Genomic DNA, 27,099 nt, shown 5'->3' with positions numbered 1-27,099 from the left:
TTTCAAACTAACAAAATGCTTGCTGACAAACACAACCCAAGGGTATATTAATTAAATGTAATGTTTATGCATAAAAAAAATCAAATAATTACATCAGACTGGATTGGACGCACATACATTCACAGAAATGAGGAAAACATATTAACCTACACACCACAAGAGAATAAACATTTACAAATTACTTCATAGAAATAGAATACACATACAAAGACATTAACTGAAATATGTAACATTTACACATAACACTAACTAAAAGGCATTAACCAACTGCAAAATTTACAATCCACCAAACAGCAATAATATATCACAAAATAATTATTTTTCCTGTAAAAAAACAAACAATTTTTTTCATCTTTCACATGGACAAAAAAAACTTTAGGTAGCTTTTCAATTGATATTTCCTTATGAAAAATAAAAAGTCGTTCGTAACAGTAATTTGAAAGTGCTAAACAATTACAGGCAACAAAAAGCATTCTGTTCAAAATAGTAGTTGAATTATATGAAAAAAGAGATTGAACAGTAGGCGATAAATACCTGCCAACTTGTAACTTCAAATTATGTATACTAACGCGTAATTCCTGGATGTTTCCGACGGTTTCAAATATCTCGAATGGTTCACTACACTAACTAGAGAAGTTTAGCTTCTTTCTTTACTTTACCCGTAAAGTGGTGATGTATGAATGAAAGCGGATGTTTTGTAAATCCCTCTCTTTTTACCTGATTCAGATACGCAAATTAACTTCTCTACGTAGATCAGTACTTCCATATTGTATCTAGAAATCTTATCCATGATATTCAGAGATGTACTGCAAGGCTAATAAATATTATTTTGAAACTTCAAACATATTATTTATTTTTCGTTAGTGTTACATCAGTGTTTTAAACGGTTCTACACTACTGCAGTTAAAGTAGGAACGAAAGGTGGAGGTCATAAAAATGGCGTTCAGTATGTACTCTTGATCAACAACAGACTTTCTAACTTACGAAACACCAGCGACCCCACCATACAACGTCCTTTGTTTGAACTGGACGTATACCCCATGAAGATACTGCTGTGAATTGAGTTCCATTCATGGCGGTCACAGAGGGCTCCACAAAATCGCCCGATGGATACGTTCGCTTCACGGATGATATTCCGAACGCAAGTGAGACATTGTATTCAAGGAGTAGAAGTGAGTTTTTGGTGATTGTTTCTGGTAGTTTATATCTTGTATTTCATATCATTGTTTTCTTTTTTCGCTAATTACTTTGATCATGAATATAGGCTATTAAGTTAGGTTTCAGTTGAACTGTATCTAAATTCCAGACAGAACGTTTATCTCTTATTTAATAAAAGTTCATGAATCTATATATCATAATAATTGTGCTTTATAATGGTAACAGATTTCTTTGCGTGTTTTTAATGATTGATTTTAGTAGATGGTCGATAATATTTTGTGAGATTTGCGCTGTATTGACAGGATTAAATTTTGTCAGTTTTATGTTCTATTATTTAATAAAAGGTATTGTTCATATCTAGGCGCTGATATCCTACTGATAAGCTGGTGAGTTCGTTGTCCGTTATGTGTACTTATCGTTTTTATATTTACTATCGATTGAAATGACATTATCTGTCGACATTTAAATTGGTGTTTAGTTAAAATTTATTGTACGCGGTAAGATGACGAAATTTGAATTTCAGTCTCCGTTTAAAAGTTATGCTGTATAATTGTGAAAAATAATGCATAATATTTTGTGATTTAAGTGTTTCTTTTAAATTAGAGATTTGTTTAACAGTCTTTGCCAGTAAAGTATTTGTGCAAAATTCATAGTCAATATATTTACTCCTTGGTGATAATGACTTAAATGAAATTTATATCATTCAGTATTTTCTCTTTTCAGTGCATATGATTCAGTTTTAATTCACTGCGGCAGATGACTGCTAAACCTGATCTTATTTATTTAGCTTATTCTGATTTTTACAGTTCAATTTATATAAAACTCAGACCTACAAAAGACAAGTAAAAAAAACTTATTTTGTCCATGATGGTCAATGATAAAAATCATTTAAAACTAACTAAAACTTTTTAAATGGCAGATGAATGAACCAATTTTATAAATAAAATTCTTCTGATAACTTATTTTAAAATTTTTTATTTGTAAAACTGACTTTGTTTGCTGTAGTAAAAGTTTATAGTTTTAAATAACACATCTTGCACACCATCATACAGTAAAATGGAAACTGCATCATCCAACTAATTTTCAGCAAAAGGCTAATACCACTGCTGTCAAGTCCATATTGATCCTCCTTGTGGAATAATACAGACCATTGTATTCTTTAAAAAAACTTTTAGTTTCCTTAATTTAATTCCTGCAGGCATCCTGAAGTATATTTATAATATTTAGGTATTGTTAAACAAAATATCAATAGAGATTACAGAAATTTTTTCAGCAACAGTTAAAATCTTAGGGGTTGAGAGATGGACCATAATGTAATCTTATCAGCCACCATACAATAGTAATTACAGATTATAAACGCTGTCACATTTATAATGAAGATCAGTAACAGTGGGTCTGCCCTGAGTTATTATATCCTTTACAAGCTAATGCTTCAGTAGTACCTGCAAAATCTTAAAGGAGCAGTATTTTGAGAATAAAAGTATGTGAAGTTAAAGATAACAATAATAACCATCAAAAGTGCATTTAATAATTGAGTTCCTGTAGATCAAAATATTTAAATAGAACTGCCCTTAGTGCAGTTTTGTTTAACTGAATGACTTCTTAGAGTTGACTTTTTTTATGAATGATCACAGGTAACAGTTATCTTAGAAAAAATAATGAGCATAAAACTAATTCTGTTTGTAAAAATGTCTTTACGGACCGTAAAATTGTAATCTTTGATTTATCAAATGGATTTTGTAATTATTAGATGGCAAAATTATATATACTTTAAAAAACATTTAATTCATAGAGACTTTGTAAGATTAAATTTCAACCTTACTGGATTTCTTAAAGAAAGCTTTCAAAGTAAAAGTAAGCAGTTTTCTTTGATAATCAAGTTACATAAGACTAACAATGTTATTTGTATTGTTTAGTACTTAAAATATATTTACTATATAATAAAATATTTTACAGTTTTTGAGAAAAAGAAATTTTCCAATATATGTTACTTCACATTCTTTGTACTCATAATACACATTCACGTTACTATGATTATGATCACCAAAATAAATATAAACATGATGTTACCACTTTTTCTTTCATCTAGAAGTTGTTGGATTCAAACTCTACTCAGGCTTAGCATTCTTTTTTAAATATCATACATCATACCTCATTCTTAACACAGCTTTTCTTACTTCCTATGGTGGATTAATTGCTAAAAATAATTGGCTCTAAGGGATAATATAACATGAACTGAAAATTTACACAGAATTTTACCAAACTTAGGTGGCAGTTATTATGTAAATGTTGCTCACATTAACATGTTGGCAGATTTTTTAATTTTTAGTAAGGACTAATTTTTGTCTACTGGATTTTAAAATACAGAAATACTCATTTTATATGTTAAAAAACCATTGATGAATTCAGCCATAAATTTAAAAAAAAAATTGTTTGAATAGTTTTTTTTTATTAAGTTTATTATTTTTATTAAATAATAATATTAAGTATGTTTGATTACATTGCCATTTTGTGCAACACTTTAAAAGTAATATTTTGTCATTTAAATAGTTTGTTTTAAAATATGTTAAATTTTCTTGATATTCTAAATACTTACTTCGGAAATTAATGAAAATGACTAAATTATGTTATTGAGTTTATATTTTTAAGACCCGAACCTGTATTTTGAAATTTGTGTGTGAATCTTTACGCACAATATAAAATTATTTAAGGTTTCACTAGAGCTATGTATTCAGAGTATTTCTGAATGAAGTAACTTTTTTTTTACTTTGAGGGTTCTTAATATATCAGTCAGTGACTTTCAACTCGGTATCGCTGAGCCTGTTTTTTGATAAATACTTAGTTAGATCTTGGGTAAAATCGAACTCATTTCCTTACAGCTTGATGATTCTGCAGCCCTTGAAATATCTCAATGTAGCATCTTGAAAGTAAAGATAAACACTAATGGCTGAAACCATATTTAATAAACCAGTGCATATATATCAAAATTAAATATTTTTCTGATTTCACTTAATGCCTTGGCATTTGCTAATTGCTTATGACGATAACCATTCATATTATAACTGTGAGTATATTGTTTTTATTACACTTGTTTTTCACACACTTATGTGTATCAAATTGTTACATTTATACTAATTATTACTTTTTTTTTTGTTGAGACTAATTGGTTCCTCCTTCCCATAGACTATTATCATTCAGACTGCTGGTTTTCTTTGTTAGAGATTGTATTGATGTTCTATATTTTGTGGTCATGGGGATCTATTGTTGTTTCTTGTTAATTCTAACCATATTTTACCTGATTTCAGATTTCCTGGTTTGTGTGGGGATAGGTGGGTATATATTTGTTTGTGTAAGACTGCAAATAAACTTTAAATTCATTTTATGCAACAAATCTAACAATCTTTCATTAATATTCACATTCAGATACCCAAAATCAAGGAAAATATGATTAGGAATTGCAGAAATAACAGTACATCACCAAAACAATAAACAGAAGATCATCAGTGCAACCTCTGATAAAGAAAACAGTAGTGTGACAAACGATGTTACATGGAAAGGAGTAAAACAACTCTTATAAAGATTATTAGGCTATAATAAGCAACTTTATTTTTTTTACTTTTTATTTTTGTTTGAAATTATTCTTAACAATTTTCTATATTTCAGAAAAAATGTGTTAAATTATTGTTATTATTACTTTTAAAATATTATTTTTTTACTATCAAAGCAATATGAACAAAATTATCTCATCACAGAACAGTGTTGAGTAGATAAGCTTTATGTTACATTGAAACATTTGAAAAAAAAGAGAAGATTATGTATCAGTATATTGAAAACTCATTCAACTTATGGAAAAAAAACTGAATCTGGTAATTTTTATTTTGGTTATTGATTAGTAATTTATGACTAATTACTAAAGAATGCTATTGAAACAAAATGCGAAATAATTATTGCACATTTCAAGCAAAATTAAAGTTGATGCCGAAAATGTTAGTTTGATTTTTTACTAATATTTTAATGAATTTTTTAAACATTTAATTACACTGTACTTTGTAATGTCTTGTTTATTAATAAATATTACATGATATTCTGCTTTTAGCAGACATTCAATTTTTGTTCAACAGCTTAAGTGCAGCAATCTCTCTAATATAAGTATAGATGATGTGATATCTTACAAAATACACCTGAACAGAATTAAAAACAACTAAAAATTTTTAAATATATGTAAACCATAAACCACAACCAAGTTATGCAATCAAGAAATTATTTCATAAAGTAATGTCTTATCTCACATTAAAACACTTGTACATAATTAAACTGGTACATATTCACACATATGGTTATGTAATCATGCATGATTCCTTGGACAAGTATAATCATTTTTATTTTATTAATCATGGTAGATTTATAATAATTTTGTCAAATAAGCTTGTCTGATCCCATTGTTAAAATAATTATATGGTTTTCTACGCTTCTGAAAAGAAGATATCATACATCCTGCCCGATAATTCTGCTCCGGGTTAATCACACCATATTACATCTATATGAGAGCTGATGTAGTTAGGGCCAAGCCAGCCTTTATGTGGGAACTTTGAACAGTGGTATATAAGTCAAATTTATATTACCAGCATATGTGAATTTCTATCCTTTAAAAATACACCTGCTACTTTGCACCATACTCATGCTTCTTCAGATTCGTGTTATTTATTCTTCAGCTGAGAAATTTTTAATGACAGTAATTCGCTCAATTGATTAATGATAAACTACAGCATTTATAACAGATGATCAGTTATCTTTATTGATATCAACTTGTTTCATACTTGGATTTGAACAGAGAATTGTTTCATAATGTCATTCTACTTTCACAGGAATTTTATTAATTAGTATTAAGATTTTTTATTTATCGGATTCATCTTTTACAAACCCATCAAAATAAAATTTCATTAATTTAAAAACAGTTTTATTGTAGATTGGCAAAGTGATGAGGATCAGAATAATCCATAAATTTTAAGGAAATTGAATGAAATAAAACTGCTGTAGATTTAATTTAAAGTTACATTCTGTCTGTATTTTATTAATTCCATAACTGGAATTTTCAGTAGAATATCTGATACTACACCAACCAATAGATTAGCTATCGCCAGGACAACGACATCCGTATGAAGCATATTTCAGATATCAAGAACTGAAATGGTTCTATGTGCAGTTTTTACTGAGCTAGTATATAACCATATATTAGCGCATTTAACTTTATAATTGTCAACACACGGACTGGTTTTATAATGAACATCATTACTTAGAAAGCGACTCCCAACTGATGCCTCTTTTATATAAGGTATTTTTCTTGTGTCACATTATTAAATGATGGATAATTGAAAACAATAAATAATGTAAAGACATGTTTAATGAGGAGTGCAGAAAAGTTCTCATCCTACCTATCTTTTTAAAGCATCTCTATCTCATTTATCTCTGTCAAAGGATAGCTCCATCAATGCACTGTGAAAGTATTATTTTTTATTAAAAATTGCCAACTTTCAAGATTATACTACTCGGTTACTTATTCAGCTCTGGAACCTTATCAACAATGTAAAATTTGCAAATTTTGATCTACTAGCTATTACAAAGTTCCTTTTTCAACAGAAGCAATTCCAGCGAAGAATTGACAGATGTAAATATTGAGTAAAATTGATTAAAAAAAAAAAACTATTTTGGTAGAAAATCTTGGTTGAAACAAATTTTGTGAATCTATCCGAAGATATGAAAGTTTATAATTCATGAGCGGTTTAGAATACAGAAACTGTTGCTCAGTTATATATCAAAATATTCAAAAGCTAATGAAAAACAAGTTATCAGACATAAGTTGATTTCTTCAGCTTTTACAGACACTATAGAAGTAATTTTTTTGGAATGGTTAATCAAACGTGGTTGTATTACTGTAATCAAGAGATCAAATAACAGCATTTTTAGTTGCTGCACTCATGTACCCTGTGCTTTACAGATCATGGACACAGTTCATTCAGAACGTTATTGTAATTTGATGACTTTATTAAAGAAGGCAAATGCTGAAAGGTATGCTCATTTTACTAGATATTGCACTTGTTTTAGCAAGATGATGGATGTTTTGAAAAATTTTAGATTCAATTTTTTTTTTAAATCCATTTTACTTACCTAATATTATTCCAACGGATTTTCTATCCCCAAATCTTAAAAATAATTTCAAACCAAGGAGCATTTTAATGATTAAGTGTTGATAGCAGCACCACTTTAATATTTCAGTAATTAGATAATAAAAAAAAAAACTTTTGAAGTGTTAAAAAAGCTTAACAAATGATGCATCAAGCATTTTGAATTTTGAAATAAAATATTAAGGTATAAGTTTCATAGCTGTTAAATCATTTCATTTTCATTCAGGTTAAGAATTTTTCAACATCTCTTCAACCCTTTTAAGGATAAAAGTATACTCTTCAAAGTTTTGGAAGCTCAATCGATGTGTACAATGGAGACAGATTTCTGGACTGGTAAATTGTTTCTTGCTACTTATGACATTCTGTTGTACACTATCCTTTCCATTGTACTATTAGCAGTGCCAACAATACTTCAGATATGCTAGGTAACTGTGCATCTGTGTTTGTACTTTCTAAAACTGACAATAATATCATATTAAAGTAACTGATCATATGACATAAGTAAATATACTTGTCATTTTGTTTATAGATAATTCAGTTAATCTGAGAATGCATAAAACTTGACCTTGATAGTAGCATACCAAAAGAAATGGGTGCAGGCATCAACCATAGGTAGAACTGGTGAAAGATGATCAGCACTTTGTCTTTAATTTTCTGTTGTTATTAAAAAAAGTTCATTTAATCACAATATTAAAAAAAATTCACCACTTATGTTCTGTAGAGGGCTACCACAAGCTCAGTTTGTCATGATGAATTTTCATAACAGCATGAAGGTCATGCTGACAGTCTTTATTGATTATCAAAAGCCATATTTCATCACGAATATGCTCTTCAAGGACAAACTGTCAGTAAAGAGTATTGCATAACTGTTCTTCAAAGACTAAGTGATGGTGTTCAACACGAGACCATAGCTTTGGGAAAAATGGAGATTTGAAAATTTATCATGATATGTTCTAGCCCATGCATCACAACTTATCCAGAGATTCTTGACAAAACACTAGATCGAACAACTTCAGGCCCAGGCTCCTTACTCATCAGACATGGCTCGTTGTAATTTTTGGCTCTTTCCTAAGCTTAAAATTCTTCTTAAAGGAAAGAGATTTGAACACAGAGAAGAAATCCAACAAGAAGATCTATAGTACTCATTAAAAATAACTTCCAACAGTGAAAACATCAGTGAGATAAGTGTGTTACATCAGAAGGGGCCTACTTTAAAGGGGAAAAGTCATTGTACTAAATAAGTTAAGCATTTTTTTTTATGAGCCAAGGTTGGATACTTTTTGATTACACCTCGTATATCAAATATAAAAATTTCATTTTAATTACAGAATTTTTGGCCTAGTCCGAGTATGTAGATCACATCTTCAATTAACTACGCTTACACCCCAAGTCAACAGAAAACATCTCATTAGTTTTATTTTGCCAGAAAATTTTTGTTAGACTCATCTCGCACAAAAGAAGAAATTTCTTCTCAAAAGAAGTTGATAATAACTGTAAGAATTGGTTGTCTGAATATACATAAAAAAGCAGCTTAAATATAAATAAATCAATATGTGTTCTAGAAGTGGTTATCGCATAAGTTTTTGGAGTCTATTATCAAATTGAACTTTTCTATAGTGTGTAGACATTTTTTTCTGCAGAATTGTGTACATATTGTATTTTCCATATAACATGTTTATGTTATTTAATTTCACTTTTTAAATAATTTTTTTTTTGCCCAAAAATAAAGCATCAGTCTATAATTGTGTATGGTTCATCACTAACCCTTGCTAGAGATTTTATTGTATTTGTTGAGTTTTAAAGTAGTGTTGTTGGCTGATAAAGTTGTATTTTATTAGTCAGCGTATCGTTGTACAGAGCATTGTAAAAAGCTACATGTTGGTTAGATTTGTGAAATTTTGATTTATAATAGAAAAATTTATCAGTAAGGATTTTTCATTTTATATATATATATATATATATATATATATATATATATATATACTTGATTGTGTGCATGTGTGTATAAATGACCTTCCTTGTAGTTTTGTTTCTATTCTGATAAATACAATAATCTTATTTTCTGTTCTGTTTTCCTGCCCTGCTTATTATTGATTATTATTGTCTTTAATGAATTCAACACAAAGTTAATTAACTAAGACTGTTTTAGTATGATAATTACTGGTTCCACTTATCATATGATTTGTGATTCTAATTCATATCTTGCTCTAGGAAGAATCAGATTTGTTGATTACTTACATACTTGTGATTTATGTTCTATATAGTGAAGTATTTTTAACAGCAGTATGTATTATTTTTTATTGCATCACTGTGGTTTTACATATTACTTTAAAAAAAGTGTGTGTATTTGTGTGTGAATTTATGACCTTTATGTCTTTTTGATGATTTATAGGCTCTACACTGCCAGCAATTATTTTAGAAACTATGGCTCAAGATACTGATAATTATTTAAACAAAAATCTCCCATTACAAGGTTGGAATATTTTTTATTTCAGTAGAGTATAAACTTTGGTTGTGTTGCAAAAAAAAAGTAGAGCTGTATAAAATTGTATTTTCTTGTGAAGTTTATAATAGTTTTTTTCCTTATGAAATGTTACTTTATTAGCATAATTCTTTATATTTATTTTGTTGTGTTTAGATACGCATAAATTTCAAACTGGTAAAAAAAATTTATCAAAAATGTATTAAGAATTTTATTAATTTTAATCTCACTTTTTACTTTTTTTACAGATATTTATTAATCTAATTTAGATGTAATTTACACCTTTATTACTACACTTTTTATTCATTCACATGAAAAGAACAATCTGTTTTAAAGTTTTACTTTTGTTTTTTATTATCAATTGTTATATTCACTGACAATATCATGTACTGAAACTTCATCCCAGCATTGTTTAGCTTCAGTAATCAAGTGGTTTATTTAACAAGGCATTTTATCCCTTGATTCACACCTTTAATTTCCATTGTATTACTCGCTGAGATATTTCATATGGTATTTTAACTAACGTATTGTTATAAGAGATAAAGTTTATTGTTTTACCCAGAATCCTATTTGATTATTGTTTTGAGTTTTGTCGAAGTTCTGTTACCTATATTACTTTGATAATTTTCTATAGTTAATATTTAATTCTTATCTATAGATTTAATTATTTTTTGGGGTTTTTCTAGTTAGTTTCATATAAATGGATTGCATACTATTGTAAGAAAAAAGCCTGATCTCTATCAACATTATAAATTGCAACTTCATTCATGAACATTTATAAAAAAAAAGAGTAGAGTTCGCTTTCCTAATTTTTGCTGTACCAACCTAACTTATAATGCCCAATACGTAATTTTCTAAATGTAATACTTAATTTAAAAATCAAAAAAACCTTTTTAGGCACTTAAATATTTATTCTTTCCTTTTCATTTTATATAGAATTGATCTATTTTTGCAGATTTATATCAAATATTACATTATACTCAATTTTTTGAAAATAAAAGATTAGATTTTTTTAACATTTATGTTAATAACTGGATGTGATTTTCAATTCGTTCACTTAAATGAATAAAAGAAACAGAAAATTTATGTGTGGTTTTTACCAGTTTATAGCGCTAATCCATGATCAAATAATTTAAATTTTATTGGAACAAATTGTTATCTTTTGCTATAATTAATTCTTTACTATCTCTGTGGTATTAAGAACATCTACAACTAAACATTTTTTGTTTTAAAATGATGAGTAAATAAATTGATATAACCTAAAATAGTTTTAAACTTTTAAGTTTTAGTGTAAATGCTGACCAGTAAATTTCCAACGTACAATGGTGCCATGGACAAAACAACAGTGGTCAGTCAAAAGCAATCATAATTCTGTTATTTTAAATTATTAAACCAAAGTATTTTATTTCTTTGTTATTATTTTAATGTGTATTTATTCATTTACAACCTCAGATGTAAGTTTGCCCATTCATCTTCGTGAGTACAATGAAATGACTGAAAAGGGATTTCATAAATGATGTTTAGGGTAAGAACTAATATTGATGATAATAAAAGCATGCTAATAAACTATAAACATAAAAGCTATACTTATATATCTATTGAAACAGAAAAATAATGTAATTAATACACAGAGTCTTACTGTCATAATTATATCATTGTTATAATAATCACAAAATTATAATAATAAATAACAGTTTTGTTATTATTATTGCTACTTTTAATTCGGTACTGATAAGATGGTGTTTCAGAATGATGTCAGCCTGCATAAGATAAAACTGATAATTATGTACTCAAAATAGTATTTGTTACCACTGTATAGTAGAACCACTTTTAAACTATACTTGGACGAATCTATGAAAAGGCGCCAGTCCTCAGGTTTATGAGCTTGTCCTAAGTGCAACATAAGCTCATCAATATTTGTGCAATAAACCAAATTATTTTCATCAATAAAGTACTGAGAAAGTTCTTTTTGTCGGCTTCGAAAGCCCAAAATTTTTGTATTTTTTGAAGTAAATTCCAACCTTTCAGTCTTGATCCTAACAGTTCAGCTTGAGTTTTGATAAACTTAATTCCCTAACCAAGTCATTTAATTCACCTTGTGATATAAGATGTGGCTTATTGGAAGATAATTCAAAATCAAAATCATTGTTGTCTTCTTCAGTACTGCCCGATTCTTCATCGCTGCTTTCAAAACATACATTCACAGGTGGCTCAGGAACTGGAATAATTTCATTGTGAGGTGCAGGCCTGATTGTAGTGAAGGATATTTTACAGTATGTTTAGATTTTTTTAGAAATTCCAAACACTTGTTAAACAAAAGTAACAATTGGTTACATGATCCTTTGGTTCACGCCAAACCGAAGGTACACCAAATGACAAAGCCTTCCGTGTATCTTTCAGCCATTTTCTTAAATATTCAGAAAAATTAGTGCATACTATATGAGGAGCCCATGTCTTATCCTGATCACCAATTTTACACTGAAAGTACAAATGATATGCTTTTTTAATTAAAGATGTAATGTATTTTCTATTTGATTTATGGTAAACTCGCCACATACATAAAAGGTATCCACATCATTTACGCAATTTCAAGGCATTATGACACTGCACGTTTAACAAACTTAAGACAGCAATAAGAGTGAACAAAATTAATTCATTCCTAAATCCAGTGCTTAATACAAACAACACAGTTGTGTTTTCAGCTATGTGTTTTGACCTGCACATTTATGATTAATCTTGTCTATGAAGGCTCATTCTTCAGTATTAGATATGATGTTATAATATGTGACTATGGTATGATTTAATTCTTTTTCTAGTATTGTTTATTTATAGCTTACAAATTATATTAACAAAGTTAAACAATAAAAATGAGCTGATAAATACAATATAGGAGATTAAAATGCTAACTATACGTTGAAAAATGTAAAAAATCCTTTAATTAAAATTTATAAATTTTTCAAAAATGGTTGGTGATAGAAAGATTCTGAGTTCATATTTGCTTTCAGCATCAAAAAACGGATTAAAATTATATATCGCATGTTAGGAACAAAAATTATGTTTATCAGTGTAATATATATCAAGTATAAAAAGTGGAATCATATTTATAAAAATGCTTGTGAGACAATACAGTCTTTTTTCAAGTATTAAAAAATATAATTGCATAAGAAACATCTATACATTTTTAAAACATAATACAGATAACATTGTTGAAGACTGCACTGAAAACAGAATTCACTCTTTTATTATCAATAGAGGAAACTATAGGGGGAAAAACATATGTTAATATTAGAGATAGAATTAGATAGAAAACATTAGCAATGCCATTGCTGAAATAATTATAACTGTAGTCATTCCAGTCAGGAATTTGTAAAAAGAATAATAATTTTTAATAAATATAATTTTTTGTTTTTTTTTTTAAATACGAGTGTTTTTTTTTCAAGGTCCGATCAGTCACGAAATTAAAACCACAGTGAAAATAAAAAAAAATATATTTGTAACAAGTACATAGTTACGCTATTTCTCTAAATAGTTGCCACTCCGATTTAAACATTTGTCATAGCGTGGTACCAACTTTCCAATACCTTCGTCATAGAACAGAGCCCCCTGTGTTTTCAGCCATGTTTCTACGCACACAGTTTCCGGTACTGAAGTCTCTCACTTACAATGGTGTAGAGAGCTGACCTTGAAATTTCAGGAAACGAATCACTCAATACAGAAATTGTGAACTGACGATTTTTCTCGAATTGCCTCATCCATTCGCTTCCTTCCCTAACCGCCTGCATCATGAACATCTGTACGTCCTGCTATAAAGTTCCTGCACCATTGTGCACTTTGCTCATTGAAACTCATTGAAGTTTCACCGTACACATTACTTATTCGTCTATGAATTTCAGCTGCATTACACCCCTCAGCCTGAAGAAATCGAATTACCGCATGCACTTCACACTTGGCGGGAGATGCTATTGTTGTAGACATGTTTACATGCTAGCTGCGTGTTCAGAACTAAACGAAGTGACGTGGCGTGATTGAAGGCCATACTAGAGACACTGCACAACACATATGTGCAAAGGTTCATCCGATTTTTGCACGGGTTTTTATTTCGCGACCAATCAGAAAAAAATAACCCTTGTAAATATTGAAGAAATATAACGCAAATTATAGAAAAAAAATTATTTTCATTAAAACTAAAAAATCTCTTTATATATATATATAAAGATGTATGTTAAGTAATAGGAGACATGTTAAAACATTAAAATTATTGGTTGTGTTCCAGGATCTATGCATTTTTAAATACCATTAAAAATAGCAGTTACTTGGTTTCATATCCAAATTTAGTTTTTATATTTAAATTAATTAAAGTATTTTTATATACTATGTAGCTATAAATTACATTTTACTTACACTTTTTTTAAAAACAATAACTTAAAAAGGATCAGATACTTCACTCAATTATTTTGTTCTATTCTCAATTTTGGTAAAATTTTAACTAAAAAGTATTAACTGCTACTAGAAATGGAAAAATGTATTTTACTGAGGAAGTAGTTTTAATCTTTTTCTATCAAAGTTTATTCAACAGTGTATTAGTTTATTCAATAGAAACCTTAATAGAATTTGTTACTGCATCACATGTGAAATTACTAGTCACATATCAAGCAAACCATGAGGAAGTAAGAAAAAACTCTATTAAAATTTGCAAACTATATTTTTTTTTAAGGAATTGCATATTTTATCAAATTTTACCTACCTAATTTTTTTCATAAAGACAAATTCTTAGGATATTGAAGGAAGTGTAAAAGAAAGATGTGGAATTTACATATTCAATCTCACCCAAAAATTATGAAACAAGATTTAAAAAAAACATGTTTTCTTATTGTTTTTTCCAGGAGTAATTCAGTATAATTCACATCCTTCCGTCACTGATATTGGCAGTCATGTTAATGTTTCTAATGCTAATGAGATAATTACAAAATTTTTAGTAGATGGTTAAATAATATATTCATCTATGTTATGTTTGTTCATTAATGTTTTTTTTGTTTTTTTTTATTTAGTTTCTTGCTGAAATGTATGATTTAATTCTTTACCTGCTATTATTAAATTTAATTATATAATTAGCATCTTTCTGTATATATTTATATTCCCCTGAGTTAATGTGTTTATCAGTTTGTATCTTGTTACAAACACAATGTTATGTGCTAATTGGGTGTTCATGCAGCCACAAATATAAAGAATATATACAAGCATTATATGAAAAATCAAATTCAGCCTCTATAAACCATCATTTAGAAGCAACACATTCAGACAGTGTGGCATTAACTACAACATTCCAAGATAGAATGTGAAATCCATAAATTCACCACTCCCAAATGGTATGAAATTTAAAAAAAACAAAGTATGACATTATATTAAATATACATGACTATGATAAAAATACTTCAAACGTGTACAATTCTAAACAGATATTCTAACTTGTTCAAAACTAGTGCCACACCCATAAAACTACCAGTGATGGAAATGAATGAAGGCCCCAAAAAAATGTTAAAGCGCTTTCATTCTTTTAGAAAATGAAAAGTTTTATTTTTTTGTTGCAGTTTCTTTTCAGACTAAAAACCCATTTGTTGAAGCTGATAAGGATATTTATTATTCATTATTTATTTTATCATTAGCTCCTAATTATTTTACCATTTTCTGGTGTGGTTATTCTTATTTCATATCGTATATAATTTACAGTGTTTTTATGCAAAGCTTTCATATAAACTTGATTTAAAAAATTGTATGAAGATCACTGTTTCTACTTTTATACCTGTTTCCATCTTTAAAAAGATATCGTAATTTAACACTAAAATTCTTTAAAATACCCACATGTACTTTTCAATTTAAGTACAGCTGCATTAATCTTAACTTAACAAAGTTTGAAAATGTTATCACAAGAAATAAATTGTCAGCTGATAGGAGTACTTTTACATTTTATATAGCCTTTTAGTCAGGTGTTAATGAAAGAAAAAGTGTTATTAGTTTACTGCAACAGTCTAAAAATTCATTATTTTGTTATGTACATCTGATTAGTGCAATTACCTGATGATTAATTATTAAAGTGAGAAATTTGTTTAATTTTCCGTATTTCTTGCATAACCTGATTTTAAATCCTGAAATACTGAAAAGTCTTAAAATTGAAATAACAGGTTAACTATCCGAAGTTATTATTGCATGCAAACCATTATGAAAGGTACTGAATTATTTTAATTTAAAGTTTTATTAACGCTACATATAATGTGTACCTTTTCCCTGCTGAGTTGAAGTACCGCATATAAGTCATTGTTTCATTGTAGAAAAGAATACATTAATTTGTTGTTTTACACTACCTGTCCGAGCATTTCTTATGGTTTTGACATCTTTACACTTGCGGTACAAAAGGCGCTAGACAAGAGTCGATTTCTCTAAGAACTATGATTTTCACTATGCAACCAGTTCCTGTTCTGAATAATGAAGATGTCATCTGTAGGGTTAATATGCATTTTAATGAGCTTGATATGCTGATATACAACAATATATTCAGCTCAATGAAGCCAATGGGAAACCACTTTACTCCACTTGTAGTAAGCCAGGCCATAGGATGGCTGTTTTTCTTATGAATGATTATAGTTGGGAATGACCTCTAACTCATTTAGTGTTGCATACAACTATTATGGTTATGTAACTTAACATACTTTGTATATATCAGTAAGTCCTGAAGTCACTGTTGTCTCCCTCTTGGGAATACTGGATGAGAGAGGACAGAGAATATATTTGAAGAACAGTTGTTTAAAATTAGAATATTTTAAAGGTAAAAATGGTTATAATTTAAATAAATTGCTTGCAGCTATATAAATGAGCAACTGACAGTTGATATTTGAACATAATTGTACAATAAAATCAGTTTTTCAGATACTTTGCACATCCCAAACATTATAAAAAATAAATTAAAAAAGAATTACTGTCTCTTTTCTTCAGCAAAAGGTAAAAACAGTAAAATTGCCTGTAGGATTTTAATGGGACTTCACTTAATGTTTAGATATCAGTTTAATACTTTTGTACAGTAATATCATTATTTAAAATAGATGCTTTATTAATCATTTTTGTCTAATTTTTTACTATCTTCGTAGAACAGAATGTTGATAAAATATTTGGTATGAATGAGCATTATTTAGATAATAGTTTTGGGAATAACTAATGTATATATGTGATGTGATGTAGGTGTGAAACGATCTGTAGCGCTTATTTCTTATCTCTTGTATTACCTTACAGGCAATATGTTCATGATCAATGTATTGTTTTAAAAATTATTTCATGTGTTGTTTAATAATAATTATTATTATGTATTTTACAAAATTAAAATATACTTGTTGAATTTTATTTTTTTTATTCATTATTATCACCTCATCTGCTGATTATTTATTTACTACATTAAGGTTTAAGATCATAAATTATTAGCTGAGTAGAATATGATGTTTTTATTTATTTATTTTTTTTTTTTACTGGTTTTTTTTAGATTTATTAACTTATTTCATGAAGTGAATTAATATCTAGTTGTTCATTAATTATAAGATAATTAATGAAAGATAGAAACATTTATTTATAGATTATTAATGTTACAGCTTTTTAATAATGCACTTACACTCAATTCAAGTATGATAAGATAAAGACCAGCTTTAATTTATTCCCTTGGTTACATTAATATGTCTCATTCACATTAGATGGCTGCATTTTTATATTTAATGAACTATTGTTTTCATATAATATTTGATTGCATGTAAATATGATATTGTAATTATTTATGAAACTGTTAGACTATTTTTATCCTGGTAATAAGTTTTCTTAAGTAATATTTTGTTGTTTATTTAGTATTACCATTCTTTTTTAATTTATTTTAAGTTTGGTATCTTAATTCACACCTCCATATTTGCATTGTAGTTAATGTGTATATCACGTTTTTATATTATGTTATTTATTGTTCAGTTTTTCAAATTATACTTGAATGGTAGGATTAGGTTCATAAAAATGAGTGCTTTTAATATACAAATTAATTGTAATTTTTTTTTCGTTTCTTTTATATCTTTTTTACTAATTTTATACTTTTTTAAAAATAATTTTAATACATCTTAATTCCTTTTATTAAACTAATTTATTGTTATCATATAACCTTCAGTTATCACTATTTTTCTTTATTATGAATTTTGTTTGTATCTGGTAAAAATATTTCTCCACTTTCAAACTAATTTATTGTTATCATATAACCTTCAGTTATCACTATTTTTCTTTATTATGAATTTTGTTTGTATCTGGTAGAAATATTACTCCATTTTCAAACTAACAGAATTTTATTTTTCAGTACTTTGAAACATTACAGTAATAAAACTGAAATTGTTATTTTGCCCTGAAGCAAATCTTACTGTTTTAGTAACTTATAAATGGCTGTTTCATGGTATTGTCTTAGTTGTTTTGAGAATTAGGTTGGCTGAATTGTCATTAATCCTGATTATAGTTAAGTTTTATTTTTATGACTATTTTTAAAAAATTCTAATGAATGTATTTTAGCTCATATCTTAATAACTGTTGCTCTAATTTGAAAATCTTTTCATTGATGAGCCATTATAAGTTAAAAATGACTTTTCCTACTAAGTTAAGACATTATAGATAATTTCCTTCAGAAATACATACTCTAATTTGTTGCTTCATTCTATCTGCCCCTGCCTTGAGAAAGTGTATATGTGTGTATGTTTTTTTTAAATTTGTCTATTTATACTCATAGAAGTCAAAACATTTGGTGTTATTTACCTTATAGTTTAGGTAATTATACTATCTTTCCTTGATAAAGTAGATGAGTAAAGTTAACTCAAACATTATAGAGAGAATTATAACCTAGTTGTAATTCTGATAGAAACTAGGAAATAATGAAACATATCTTCATCTTACAACGCAGTAACCCATAGAAATAAATCAGGTTGCTGAATTTAAAATGAACTACTTTTATGTGATAGATGGTGTAAGTGCTAATTTTCAACATTTCAAAACTGGATTTCTCAAAAAAATAGTTTGTATTATTTTGTTAAAAATTTTTATTTATTATTATTGTGGGTTACTAAATTTGTTTGTATCCTTTATGTTTTAACATCTTGTTTATATCTCACTACTATATAAAGAGACAACTTCTTTTTCGTTTATTTCCAATAACTGTGAAAACTTCTGAAATAACCATTATGAAATTTTAACTTTTAGCTTTCATATGACCCCTGGAATGTTTACAATAGTTAAATCGTCACCAATCTCACTACCATATTAATCATAAATAAATAACCTAGGACTTCTTTTATTAAATTTAATGTCATTGTCTATTTCTATAAAAGATCAATTTTTATTATAATTTATTTAAAAATATATTAGTTTGTTTTAATGATTTGAGGATTATCAAATTTTGAAACTAATATCTACTTTGGAAAGCTATTATGTGTTTTACAAGATCTAAGGATGATTTCCACCTCATAGACAGAAATTAAAAGTTGATTCTTCAATTGTGTTGTCACGTACCTTCAACCTCCCAATCTGTGTAATGGTACCCAACTGTAGATCAGTGATATGTGTAACAGTGTCATTGAAGCTATAGTTCTTACTGGACCAGCGAAAAGAGAAATTTCATTTATTCTCAATTCCCTATGGTCCTTAAAGATCTACCATTTCAATTTAAATGTCTAAAATTTCCCATCAAAGTTTCTTTGGCTAATAATAGTATCAAGTTGCAAGGCCAAACTTCAGTCAGATTGGGTGGATCTCCATTCAGAATATTTCTCCCACAGCCAGTTTTATCTACAATTTCCTACAACTGGAAATCCTAATGACCAAATAATCCTGATACCAGTTGGTAACGAAACAAAAAATATAATTTACCTTCAAGTTTTATAGGTATCATATTTTATTTTTCTGAAAAATTTTTATTCATCTGGTAAGTTGTGAACAGCAATTACTGTGAGAGCAACAGCCAACACATAATTACTAAAACACTACTTCCAATTATTGAAGTTCTGTACACATAATAGCATGGGCAAAGCTACAGCTGGAGATGCTAGTACGTTATAATAATGTACAATAAACATTTCAACTTAGAGATCAATAAACTCAGTACTCCTTAAACAATTAAAAAGTTTACAAAAAAAATATGCTGCTTTAGAAGTAGAAATTGATATATATTTCACGTTTTAGATATTTACATAAAAAAAGGGCAAAAATAACTTCAGGATGCTGTACTGATTATCAAAAACCAATATTTTTAATAACAATAATTTAAGAAGTCAATACACTTATGTCGTGAATAAATAACATCTTTCTGTAGTATGATTAATATAAAAGATTTAATTAAATAAATAATTTAATTTGATAAAATTCATAGCAATCAAAAATCATATTTATTATCAATAATAATATTATCAATAATTTATTAATGAACATTAATAAATTGATTAAAAAAAAAATTGATTCAAGAATGTAATACATTTATATTAAAACAGACAAAAAATAATTTTTATATTCCTTTAATTTATAATACCAGCATATAAATTTTACAAAAACATATCATTTTATTACTTTTAAAACTAACAAGAGAAATGAAAAAGCAGGAGAGTACAAACATTTGTGGCAAGGGGACAAAAAATGGAAAAATATTTCTCCATAAAATAAATGAATTAGATAATTATCTTATTGAAGGTTATAAGATGTTTTCTTGTTGCAATGCAATCAGTCTTGTAGGGCCTGGGAATTAGTAGTTTATATAGAGAATCATATTTCTTGTACTGTTAACAAAATAAATTTCTTACATAATGGTTTACATTTTCTTAATCTGTGGTTATAATATTTTTGTCTTTTATAGATTTCATGAACTTCCAAGAGAAATTTTTATTGATGAATTGTGTTATTTCTTGGAAATCTCAGATAGCAGTCGATTGATGTGAATTTATTTGAAAATAGCATAGTTGTAAATTATTATAAATATTTGCTTCAGTAATACCAGGATGGAATCTTTTTTAACAGTCCAACTAGGTTAGATTCAAGCACTTGTATTGATCATGTGTTTATAATCTTTTTTTTAAATATATGTTGCTTCTTTTAATTTCTATGCTGATATAATAATGTACATAGGGATAACTGATCATTATTTAATATAGATTTTCAATTATATAATACATTTTAAAGAAGAGAACAGTACTAAGAATATAATTTTATAGTTGCATTACTTTAAGTTTGAACAATAAATTTAAAATATAGACGATAATATTTATAATGTAAAAAAATAGATGTAGCATCTAATGTATTTTATGGATTATTAATGTCTTACATTGAAAAAAGCAATGAATTTAGAGTAAAAAAGAAAAATAATTTTAATTTTAAACCATAGATCACAAATAACTTATTGAATAGGATTAGTAGAAAGAATTGTTAAAAAAAATCAACCATGTAATGTTAACTTTTATGATAGGTATAGAAAAAGGCTTATTTATGGCATTAGAAAGATTAAAGAATTATATTTTAAGAATTTCTTTATGCTTAATAATGGTGATATTAAGGTGCAATAGAGGATAATTGATCAATAGATAAGCAGAAAGGTACAAACTTTAGACATAAGTAGTATTAAGTTCAATGATTTCAGTTCACCAATTTGTGAAAATAAAAAAATATTTGCTGGTATATTTAATAACTACGTTTTAGGCAATGCTAAACAGTTTAAATCTGACCTCAAGGAAGTTTCAGATTCTTGTAATGAAATGTACCATGATAGTTTCCCTGTGAATATTGTTTAGAGCCCTACATTTTTCAAACCAACTGATTCTCAGGATATTGAAAGTATTCTTAAATGTATGAAATGTAAAAAAAAAATCACCTGGTTTGGCTGAATGAAGTTTTCACATTCCCAGATATGTATCTGACATAGTATCACATACTCTTTCCTATTTATGTAATTTTAGCTTGGAATTAGAAAAATTTCCTGAGAAACTTAAACAAGCAATAGTTATCCCAATTTGTAAGAAGGTAGATATAAATTATGTTGGTTAATATAGACCTACTGTCTTGTTATTATAATTTTCTAAGATATTAAACATAGTTGTTAAGAAAAAACTAATTAGTTTCCTTGTTAGAGTTGACTTTTTTTTTTTGTTGTAAAAACCAGTATGAGTTTAGGAAAAAATTAAGTGCACAAGATGCCATGTTAAATAATGTCTTGTTTGTTAATAATATTAATTATGGACTTAAGGTGTCAGCTCTTTTTTTGGATATCCAAAAAGCATTTGTTATTGTTGATCATAGATTATTGCTAAAGAAGCTGGAAGAAATTGGTGTGACAGAGTACAGTTTAGTTCTTATTTGGAGGAAAAAGTTCAAGTAGTTAGGATGAAAAATATGTCATATGAAGAAGGCCTGGTAATTTTTCAGGGTTCTTCACTCTGTTTTAGATCTTGTATTCTTTTAACATGAATGACTAGTTTCAGCTAGTTTTGAGGTCATTTGACCTCATCTGCTGATGGTAAAGTCTTACATTACAAGGAGAAAGACTTGATGTAATTCATAAAATGAAGATCTGATACAAATAAGGTTGTGGCTTACTAAAAACAGAATATCACTGAACATTCCTTAGATGAATTACATTAATTTTCAACTGAAGGGTAGAGTGATCACTGATTTGGTGAACAGGTACCCTTGTTTCTGAGATTGGTTTTTATAACAGTGATATTGAACAGGTAGACTTAGGATTGATTATTTATAGTAAATTATCTTGAAATAAGCAAAGAAATACAAAATGAAAAATAAATAAAGAATGAAATGTGTGAAGAGATTTTATTACTTAAAAGATTTTTATCCTATTAGCGTTTACAAATGATTTATACTGCATTGGTCAAGTTCAGGTTAAGGGTTGAGCATTGGAATGAGGTATACAAAACATTCAGGCCATAATTATTAGTTAAAAACACCTTGTTCAAATTATATGCAAAAAGCCAGTTAAAACCCACTCATATTTACTCTTAAACAACTTAATCTGCTTTGTACTTTGTATCTACAAAGTGGTTATAAGGTTAATATTCGAGTTCAGTTAGCAATCTCATATTGTCTAAGCCAAGGAGGAATTGTTTTAGAAGATTTTACTTAATAGCACCAAAACCTATATGCATAGAATATAGCAGAAAACTTTTAACATCTGACTGAGTTATGTGAAAAATTGTAACAATATTAATATATTCAGGAAATTATTAAAAAATTTACTTGTTTCTGTGAGAGAATGTGAAGAGTTTATTTTTATTTGCACGTCAAAATTGTTTTTAATAATGAATTATTTGGCTAAAGAGAAAAACATATTTGAATTTGTTTAATTTCAAATGAAAATCTCTTTTTATTGTAATTGTTTATTTATTAATTTTAGAGTAGTATTATTATGAAATGGTGCTCTTGATGGAAAGTCTATGACTTGAAGAGAACATGTAAAATGATGAACAAATGTTCTAGTAAGATAGTTTTATTTACTAATTATGAAGTAATCAAATAAATCCTATAGCCACTGCAATTCCATTAATTACTTGTAAAAATAATTAACCAGAAGTAATCTTTAAAAACTGTTTTTTTTTTTCATCAAGAGATAAGTAATTTCTAAATGTCTTGTTTATTTCATTTAATGATAAGTTTTATTTTTATTTGTATCTTAAAGTATGTTTTATTGGGTAAATTAAGTATGTTCAATTTATACCTATCAATGTACTATTTTCAGTTGTAATTAATAATGTATCTAATAATTATGTATATTAATGAACACTAGGAAAATAAACATTATTATTGTTAGTTTGTATATTTATAATAAAGCTGATGTCTATAAAATTAGAGAAAAATTATAAAAAATTCTACATTTGATTGACAGATATTAATAAATTTTTTTTAAACTCAGGAATATTTACAAACATAAATACAATAAAAAAATTAATTTTTCTGATCACATTAGGGAAAGGGACGCAAATTTTCAAATAAAAAATTGTGCCATAAGTAGAAATCGATAGCAACAAACTTAAACCCTTATGCTTGAAAATATTCGCATAAATAAAAACACCAATGAAAATATTACTGAACAATTAAATTTGAATATGATAACCAGATTAGGAAGTACTGTTTAATTTTACTTATTCAGAAATTTATAATTTACTTCTATAATTAAAATTTATTCAAATGTGTTACCATTACCTACCATCAGATAGCAAAAGCAATAGATTTAATTTTATTTCACCCACTGAGGTAGTAAACTTATCTGTTATTTTAATGGTTTTAATTACGTATATAATTACTCTTTATATATATAAAACAAACAAAAAACTTTCTGATGAAGCACAGATCTCTCTTGTATGTGTTTGAGGAATATAACAACTGATAAAAACAAATATATATATATTTTTAATAAAATATATAATGTAAAATAATAACAATAATATAAAAATATGTATAAATAATATAATAATAATATTATAAAATATATAATAATTATATTAATGATGTATACAACGACTTGTCATCCAGAGTCCTTTTATATGCTGATGATCTTAAGATCTGTAGAAAGATTGATGGATTTGATGTAGGGCTGTCCTCCAATATGTTATAAACAAGCTTGTCCAATGGTCCGTAAGGAACCTTATGAGTTTGAACATTAGCAAGATTTACTTATGTTATTTCTTATACTAGGAAATTGCAGTCATTTCCTATACTAGGAAAACTTTTACTTAAATTTGATTACCCAATTAGACACAATAAAATGAAACATGTCAATACTGTATTGGACTGGGGTATTCATATTGATGAACAGCTTCTATTTACTGAACATATCAGTAGGATAGTTTCCAGAGCCAGGAAGAGTCTTGGATTAATTTAGTGGATTAGTAGAAACTGCCAGTATGCTGAGTCAGTTATTCGGCTCCTTCAAACAAATGTTAGATTGGTGCTATAATACTGTTCAGCTGTTTGGAATAGCGATCGGCAGTATCTTCTGCTCAAATTGAGGAAGTTCAAAAGAGGTTTCTGTGGTTTTTGACTGACAGAGGTTTTCAATCGGATGAGAATTATGATAAACATTGCAGTCTCACGAAATTAACACTGCTTCATGTGAGGTGTAGAAATTCTGATGCAATGTATGTATATAAATTATTGCATAATTATATAAATTTCTTATTGGCGTATTAGAAGATGTAACGTTTTTAAGTCATTGGTAAGGAAATGAACTCATCACCATTGTATAGATGTGTTGAGACGGCTAATGACATATTTGTATGGATTGACTTTTTTAATAAGAGAGAGCCAAAATTTAAAAGTCAGCTGTACAAATTATAGTGTGATGAAAATGTTATATATATATATATATATATATATATATAAAATCTTTGTAAGTTATTTGTGTTCATGTTCATCTACATGTGTTTGATGTTTTTCCGTGTAATTAATTGTTCTTTGTTTAATATTTATTTTAATTCTGAGGACTTTGATATCTTGATAAGATGTAAAAATAAATGTTAATAATTATTTTCGATTAAGCACTTAAAGCCTTAGAATAAGGCTTTAGCAGGGTGTAGAAGTGTGTGGGAGGCCTGCAAAAAAAATTATTATTCACATTACAGGAAGGTGCTGAAAGTTCATGTTGGTTTTTATTTATTTTTTAATTAGTTTCTAAATTCATCCATTAGAATAATAAAATTACTGTAGTAATTAATTTTATCAATATAGTATGTAGTCAGTATAGTGTAGTAATTCATCAATAGAGTAATTATTTCAATTACTCTCAGTAATTGATCAAATTAATCAGAAGTTTTCAAAAGGTTACTGAAAAGAAGTCATATTTGCAGATTAAAAATGTTATTATTATCGGCTAACATTTCAGATCGATGAAGTGTTGATTTTTTTACTATATTGCATCCCTTAATTGTTTGGGAATGGGCTCAACAACAAAGAGCTTTTTGTTGGTGTATAGTTTGCATGTGCACACACACACACACTATTACAGTGCATTGTTCCCATCAAACTTTTATCTGCATATCTCCATCCTTTTACGACTTAAAATTACGAGTAAACCATGTTTTAAGATATTTATAGAATGAGCTGTTCAAATATATTAGATGCCAAAATGAAATAAAGAAATTTAATCGTTAAGACATTTAACAAAAAATTGATGTATGACAAATCTATTTCAAGAGTTTCTGTCTCTTAATCCTTATATATTTCATCTGACAGCTATAAATAACTTTAATTTTGTGTTTAAAAACTAATTCTTTCAAATATTATGATAAATATTTTTTGACCAGTGTGCTGAAAAATAATGTTGTAATTTACAGATTTGGTTAATACAAGAAACAACTACAGTAGTATGCAAACTAATCCTAACACAGATGTTATTTAATAAAAAGTAACTTTATTCAGAAAAAAATCATACCTATACAATTTGTGAATATTTAGTAATTAATATGCCCTCCTTTATTCTTAATCATTTCACATATATGATTTGGCATCAATTAACGAGAGTACTACACTTTTTTTTTATTTCTTCATTTTGAAACCACACTGATACTATTGCTTTAATGAGGTCAGTTTTTGTGTTTAATTCATTTTTGAGTTACTTTTTAACTTTTGCCCAAAGACTTTTAACGGGTTTAAGGTCTGGAGAGTTGCCTGGCCACAGGAGCATTTTAATCTTTCATTCTTCAACAATTTTTTTACTTTTTTGATAATATGGCATGTCACCAAATCTTGCTTGAACACTGTTGCCTTGTGCGAATTTGTTTTGAAGTTTTGTCACAGCCCTTTTTTCCTTCGGAATCTTATATCATCACTTTTCAACATACCATGTTCTGGAAATAATGAACAAGAGCCCTTTTTTTTGCCCATTGCTGATGTTAAAAGCTGCTTTTTAGCTTGCCAATGAGCTTTCCGCCCAGCTACAAGAAGTCTGCATCTAAACAAACAGTTGTCATGTGTAAATCTGTTCCATTGCCTGCTAATTCTTGATTTAAGTCTACAGTAGATAATTTTGGATCAAGTTTACTTTTTCTCACTAATAACTGATGTTGTTTCGGAGTAGTTTTTCTTTTATAGCCAGATTTGCCTTTCCTTTGAGGTTAAGAGGAACCAATTTCTTTAAATTGTTTTAAAATAGCATTCACTGTCCTTAGTCAAATACCACACTCAGAAGCTATTTGTCATTCTGTTATACTAGTATGCTCAGAAAGAGAGAGACAATTTTTG

At 27.6% G+C, this 27,099-nt stretch overlaps 1 protein-coding gene across 4 annotated transcripts in view; it reads left to right on the top strand.

The window, feature by feature from the left end:
- Window positions 1-927: 927 nt before the first annotated feature.
- Window positions 928-27,099, top strand: part of LOC142323371 (two pore channel protein 1-like) — a 71,603-nt gene continuing 45,431 nt past the window's right edge. Inside the window, exons 1-2 of one of the 4 annotated variants that reach the window (XM_075362903.1) lie at window positions 928-1,172; window positions 9,733-9,813. In XM_075362903.1, coding sequence (XP_075219018.1) covers window positions 1,073-1,172; window positions 9,733-9,813 — 181 coding nt within the window. In that variant the 5' untranslated portion in view covers window positions 928-1,072. Of the gene's footprint in view, window positions 1,173-9,732; window positions 9,814-17,549; window positions 17,661-20,716; window positions 20,887-27,099 lie in introns of those variants that run through there. The other 3 variants (XM_075362905.1, XM_075362904.1, XM_075362906.1) reach the window with 3 other exon arrangements.

This window comes from Lycorma delicatula, chromosome 4, assembly GCF_047948215.1.
Source record: "Lycorma delicatula isolate Av1 chromosome 4, ASM4794821v1, whole genome shotgun sequence".
In the NCBI taxonomy this organism is placed as follows: domain Eukaryota; kingdom Metazoa; phylum Arthropoda; class Insecta; order Hemiptera; family Fulgoridae; genus Lycorma; species Lycorma delicatula.
This window is presented reverse-complemented; position numbering and strand designations above follow the sequence as displayed.